This window comes from Micropterus salmoides, unplaced genomic scaffold, assembly GCF_014851395.1.
Source record: "Micropterus salmoides isolate LMB-PRFRI ecotype aquatic unplaced genomic scaffold, ASM1485139v1 Ms_hic_scaffold_7, whole genome shotgun sequence".
In the NCBI taxonomy this organism is placed as follows: domain Eukaryota; kingdom Metazoa; phylum Chordata; class Actinopteri; order Centrarchiformes; family Centrarchidae; genus Micropterus; species Micropterus salmoides.
This window is the reverse complement of record NW_024044459.1, coordinates 20,950,195-20,956,194: the sequence shown is the minus strand read 5'-3', so window position 1 is coordinate 20,956,194 and position 6,000 is coordinate 20,950,195. Positions and strand designations below refer to the sequence as shown.

The window sequence follows — 6,000 nt, the reverse complement described above, 5'->3', positions numbered from 1 at the left end:
AAACTTCCAGTGCAGATACACTGAGCAGGAAACATCTTTTTTGATAGTTAAACTTTAGAAATTAATGAAAGAATGAAGGCATAATGCAGTATATTTTTCAATAACTCAAAATAGTTTCATTTCATTTTAATTAGATTTCTGGGCTTGAATGCTTGGGTAAACAATGTTGCCAAAGCAAAAATTCACTTACACAAAAATTCTCATATAAACAAATATGTAAATAATAAACAATAAAATAACATTTTAAAAACAAAAGAGAGAGAAAAAAATAAATAAAACAAACAAAAAATAAAATATGATTACATGGACTGATCGTTCTCCCCTACTATTGTGAGTATTTCATGTTTACCGGTAGGCTACTCATCAAAAACTGGATTTAGTTTCTCTCTCACTCTCGCTTTCATATCACACACACACAAAACAACGTGCATGTTTTGAACAGAGACAGAGAGAGGTGGAAGAAAGCTGAGACTGCTTGTGTGAACTAAACCCAAAAGCTAATCTCGGCAGCGAGGGAGCGCGCGTGTCTCACATCCAGCCTGTCCCGTCATCCCCTCCCACCCCCTCGCGCCTCTAGTGTCTGCCTCTCTCTCTCTCTCTCTCTCTCTCTTTGCGGGATGGCTCAAATCAAATGCGGAAGTTGACACCCAGGAAAGCTGCTGTGCCGCGCCACAACCAAGATGAGTGTTGTTGACATGACAGTTGAGCAGTAGCAAGGAGACCAAGCGGTGCGTCGGTGACAGCGAGGCGGCGAGACCGCAGGAAGACACCAAAGCCAGCGCCGCTGAACTGGACCTCAGACCCGGGGATGTCTTCTGTGGGCAGCGCAGACCGACGGGCTTTCGCTCTGAAAATCAACAGGTAAAAATGTCCTATAGGAAGCTCCGGTTGTTTTGGTTCGAGGGTTAGTTAAGGAGTGAGTTGGTACCTCCCCAGAGATCTGGGAGGGAGCACTGTCTTGACATTTGGAAGGGATTCCACAGTGGAGCAGGCAGCCACATGTTGTGGATGTTAATACTGCAGGTTAGTTCACTTTGTCCCGGAAAAGAGCAGCCTGGAGGAGCCAGGAGAAGAATTATTTCAGGACATATTTAACTTCTGGTATTAGTGACAGCCATGTGATCAATCATGAATACATCCATTTCTAGGCTCATTATTTACATAATTCTCTGAAGTGAAACAGTGGTGAACCTTCTACACCAAGTTCACAAATCCATTTTCTATCAGAAGTCATTTCCTCCTCACAAAGGATGCTGATTCTATATCTAGTGTTTCTAATATGATCATTTCCTGTGTTGTGTAAGTTCTGACTGTCCCTTAGAGCTGAATGAGCAGAGATGTGGTCATAGTTCCTGCTGTGACACTGGCCAGGTGTGGAGGAAGTATGTACATGTAAGTCCATTGTGTACCATGCCTCCTCTGCGGTACGACTCATTAAGACAAATACACTAATACTTCCTACCATGAGCAGCACAGGCATAAAGCTTCTCCGGGGCTAACGGGTCAAACTGTGTGCCTTGTTGAACATTTTGCACGTGATGTTACCGCAGTTTAACAGTTGGGTTCATTCACATTGTGGAAGTGGATAAGGGCAGAAACTACATTTGGTCAAATTTAGGATGGTAAATGATGAGGCAAATTGTTTACGCTCACTTTTGTAGTCCACAGTCATGTTTTAATTCCATTAAAGCACTCTTAACCAAATATCTGTTTGCTTGCTTCTGCAGCTTTGTACCTCTTAAGTGTACCATCTAAAACTTTGTAACTTAGGTATAAATGTAAGATTAATATTTTATTCTCTTACATGAGGATTTTAATGAATCGGCACTGGAGATTTTTCCAAAATAGATTTAAAGTAGAGCTACAACTAATGATTTTCTTCATCAGTGAAGGCTCTACTAGTTATTTTCTTGAATAATTGATTTATTTTTGGTCCATAAAACGTCAGAATACAATGACGACCAACAACTCCAAAAGTTCAAAGTGATGTCTTCAAATTATGTTTTGTCCACACGATTAAAGAGTTATTAATTAATTAATTGATTAATGTCTCATCTCAGCTCTAGTCTAAAGCATTCATTTATTTTTTTCATGTTTTGTGTCAGTGTGAAATCCTGTCCATCACCACAGTGAATGCACCATACTCTTGTTTTTAATAGCCAGCAGAAGTCATGGAGACTTGATGTGCTGTGCAGAGCTGAGCTCAGCTGCTGAGGCAGGTGAGGGATCTTGGGTCACAGCCTGAATCCAGTGATGAGCCAGCAGAGGGGCTGGTTAGAAGATGCTGTACTGTAGATAAGCACGCTGTTGTGGAATGTGTGGTTGCAAAATGTTACAGCCAGTGAGTGATGATGCAGCAGACGCAGTTCACTCACTGACAGTGATTTCTCAAACTGCTTTTAGTGAGGACAGGCTGTTGGCATTTTGTTTAGTGATTCAGCAACATTTAATAGATACATAATAACAGAATTTCAGCCCATGCCAGACTGTGGACACAATACAAAAAGATCAGACTTTGATATGTGTGATTCTTGTCTAGCTTCCGATAGTGGACAGAAATAGTGGTAGAAATGTGACAGAGAAGGGGAACGACATGCAACAAAGATCCCCTGACCAGACCAGCTGATGTCGTGATTACATGGTCAACGTCTTAAACACCTCGGCTACTAGGACACCCCTTTATGTGTAATTTAAAAGAATGATACAACTTGTGACCTAAATTTTATGTGCGTTGGTCAAATAAACTGCAAAATAATGTAGTATATGAAGGGAAACAACCTAGATAGTCATGGCAACAAAAGCCGGACACAAACAAACCACACTGACAAAGAGGAACAGTGGCCACAGATTGAAACTGCGGTGAGTAGCAGGCCGGAAAACCTGTTAATTGCCATGCAAACTAAAACATCCCATATATGTAGGGGTGTTTGCAATTGTGAGACAGTCACATCAGGTTTACAAAAGGAATGCTCTTTAATCCGCCCCTAAATATTCTATATGTGCTCATGAGCAGTTCCTCTCTCTATCTCTCTATCAGGATGGAGTGTGAAGGATATCCTGCACACTGTGGACACCGTCTCACTCCTGTTTCACTTCACTTTTTTTGTTTGTGGCAGTTTTTAAATCAGGAAATGTGTGTTTCTTCAGAAGCACATGAAAAAAGGGGAATGGAATAGAAGGGGGACCATATGTCAGTGAAAAAGGCAACATGCTAACATAATAAGTGTGGCACAGTGTTCAGTTTTGGTGAGCAGGTCAAAGGTAGCTGAACACACACATGTTCTACTGTTCAACACGATGTTACTTACTGGCATATGGTAACAGGTGTGAGGGCAGCTGGGGCCTCTGTTGTTCAATAACTCCTAAGTGGCAGGGGGATCTGGATTGAGTTGCATCTGATTTCCTCTGGGCTCTGGTTAATGACATCTGTTAACTGACTGTTGGTGGGCCATTGAGTGATGGGGTGTGGTAAAAAATATATACTGAAAAACATGTGATAAATGACTTGCCATGTGGTTAAAGCATTAAATCTCAACCAGAAGTTGTGTTTTAAAGTTTCCACACTCACTTTTTCTTGCTTGGAGCCGCCTGTGACCTGAGACCTGCCAAATGACCGCTGTGTTTGTGCGCGCCTCCCTCTGACAGGAAGCTGAGCCGTGATGGTGCTGATAGCAGTAAGACCCATTAAGTCTGGAGACATATGATAGTATGAGACACACAGTGGGGGCATCCCTTTGGTCTGCTTCCCCCTCTCTTGTCATGTATACCACACCACTCTCAGTTATCCTGTGTTTCTTTTTGGCTCAGATGAGGTAGAAGGGCTTTTCTTGGCTGTTACATGCAAGCTAAAGAAGCCTCCCACCACCTCTAGTGGATTGACTTGATAATAATGATAATGATAGGGATAATTGGAGACTGACTAAGCAGCTTGCCTGCTGGATGAGGAGTAAATACAGATAATTATGAGTAGGAATTATAGATTTTCATTATCTGGGGTGGGCTTGTTAATCAGAAATGTAGCTGTGAGAAGAAGTGAAACTACAGTTTTAGAGCAATTTGAAGAATGCTTGGCCAGTGATTTGCACACGCAGCAAGTGCAGGCGTGCCACAAACAGCATGACGTAACAAAAAGGGGGAAATCTCTTTGTAAAGGGGAGGGCATGATGAAAGATTTATTTTCCTTTACCTTGAATCCGAGCCCTGAGACCTTTCAGAAACCATCCAGCTTTTGGGCAAGTACATATCTGAAGAAATACTCAAGTCACAGGAAGGTTAAATAGCTGTTTGGCAGCTGATGATACTTAGCTTGAGGTCTAACAGCATTACTGACAGATTAGATGTATGTTTGACAGCTCATAAATACTTGAAATAATGGGGTCACGCACAAAGCAGTTTTATCAAATGTTATTTCATTCTGATTAATGATGAAACATTTCTGGCCCTCTGGCCTTCCTCATTGTCTATGAATGAGAGACAATATTATTTTCTTTCTTTAAACAGAATGGTCTAATTAACAGTGTACATGAGGTCAGTGTTATGATTTTTTATATATTTTTAGCTCTTTTACTAACAAAGTTGGGGCGGCTGTGGCTCAGGACGTAGAGCTGGTTGTCCACTACTCAGATGGTCGGTGGTTCGACCCCCTGCTCCTCCAGACTGCGTGTCGAAGTGTCCTTGGACAACAACAAAGTTCTCCCAGGGTGAGAGTGTGTGAATGGGATTATTTTGTGTTTCCTTTCTGATAAACCGTTGGTGCCTTCCGTGGGGGCAAGGCATCAGTGTATGAATGTGTGTACGAAGGGGTGAATGTGACATAGTAGTGTAAAGCGCTTTGAGTGGTTGGAAGACTAGAAAGGCGCTATATAAGTGCAGTCCGTTTACAAATTACCATTTACAAACAGGATAATAGTGCCAAAAATGTGCTGAGTCTTGATGTTTTTTAACAGTGTGCCTACTCTGTCATCAGCCCTAATTCATAGCTGGAGTTTGCTGTCGGTTGTAATTCTACCATTCCCCGGTAGCAGCTGTTTTTAAGAGTGCCTTCCCCATCATTGTTTATTATCTCTTCTAATTATATCTCATGAAAAAAAGACAAAGAAAACTGGTAGTTATTGTCATCAGGCTGTGTGTTTAGCTAAGAGAACACTTTCTTGAGGCAATTCAAATGTTCCATCCAAAGAGGCAGCATTTACTAACATTTTGCAGTTGCTTTTCTGTGGTTTATCTTGATCTTAAGGTCTTGCATCATGTTCTGTACTGACAGTCAGTATGTTTACATGCACACAAGAAATCAGGTTACTCTGAGATATTGGGTTACACTGGAAATCAGATAACATGTTCACGTGCACTGTGGTAATCTGAATACTCTGAAAGAGATGATGATGATGTGACAACAGTGGCTGCATTGCCAGTAAAGGGCAGTTAAGGATTCTGATCGCTGTGCTGTACTTTGCTAAGGTATGTAGCCTTTATTTGAATTGTACGCTTAACATGTTAGGGAGTCTCTTATGCATTGCTCAATAGAGTTTCAGCTAATACTGGTTTGCTGATGCTTGGCTGGCTCACATTTTATTTTAGGATAACATCATCAGACTGAAAGAGTGGTGGTGGAGAATATGCCTTTCGGGAAATGCCACTGTGGTCATTGTCAGAGACCTTAACCCTGCGCAAAAACTTCAGAAGCTGCTTTCAAGACCAAAAATGTCAACTTTAGTAACAACTGTTTTTACAGACCGGGTCGGATTTATATTAGGACAAGATGGTGTTGCTACGTTGCACTAAACTCCTCCGATTCAGTCCTCTGGACCCGTATTCACCAATGCGCTTAAGTGTCCCCTCAGCTAACAGCACTGCAGGTATTGTTGACAGTTAAATATTTGTCCCCTTTTAAAGTGTTGTCTCTGGGTTGATCCATTGTAAGAATTTGTAACTTACTCTATCTTAGTGGTTTTGTTAAAAAGCCACTGGCAATACATTGCTTTTTGCTGGGTTTATGACACA

At 41.5% G+C, this 6,000-nt stretch overlaps 1 protein-coding gene across 4 annotated transcripts in view; it reads left to right on the top strand.

Annotated features, from left to right (window-relative positions):
- The first annotated feature begins 615 nt into the window (after window positions 1–615).
- Window positions 616–6,000, top strand: part of dock8 (dedicator of cytokinesis 8) — a 54,916-nt gene continuing 49,531 nt past the window's right edge. For 2 of the 4 annotated variants that reach the window (XR_005442433.1, XM_038703042.1), the window contains exon 1: window positions 616–861. Coding sequence is in view for 2 of the 4 variants with exons in the window: in XM_038703042.1 (XP_038558970.1) it covers window positions 809–861 (53 nt within the window). In the remaining 2 variants the exon portion in view is untranslated. Of the gene's footprint in view, window positions 862–5,438; window positions 5,458–6,000 lie in introns of those variants that run through there. The other 2 variants (XM_038703041.1, XM_038703043.1) reach the window with 2 other exon arrangements.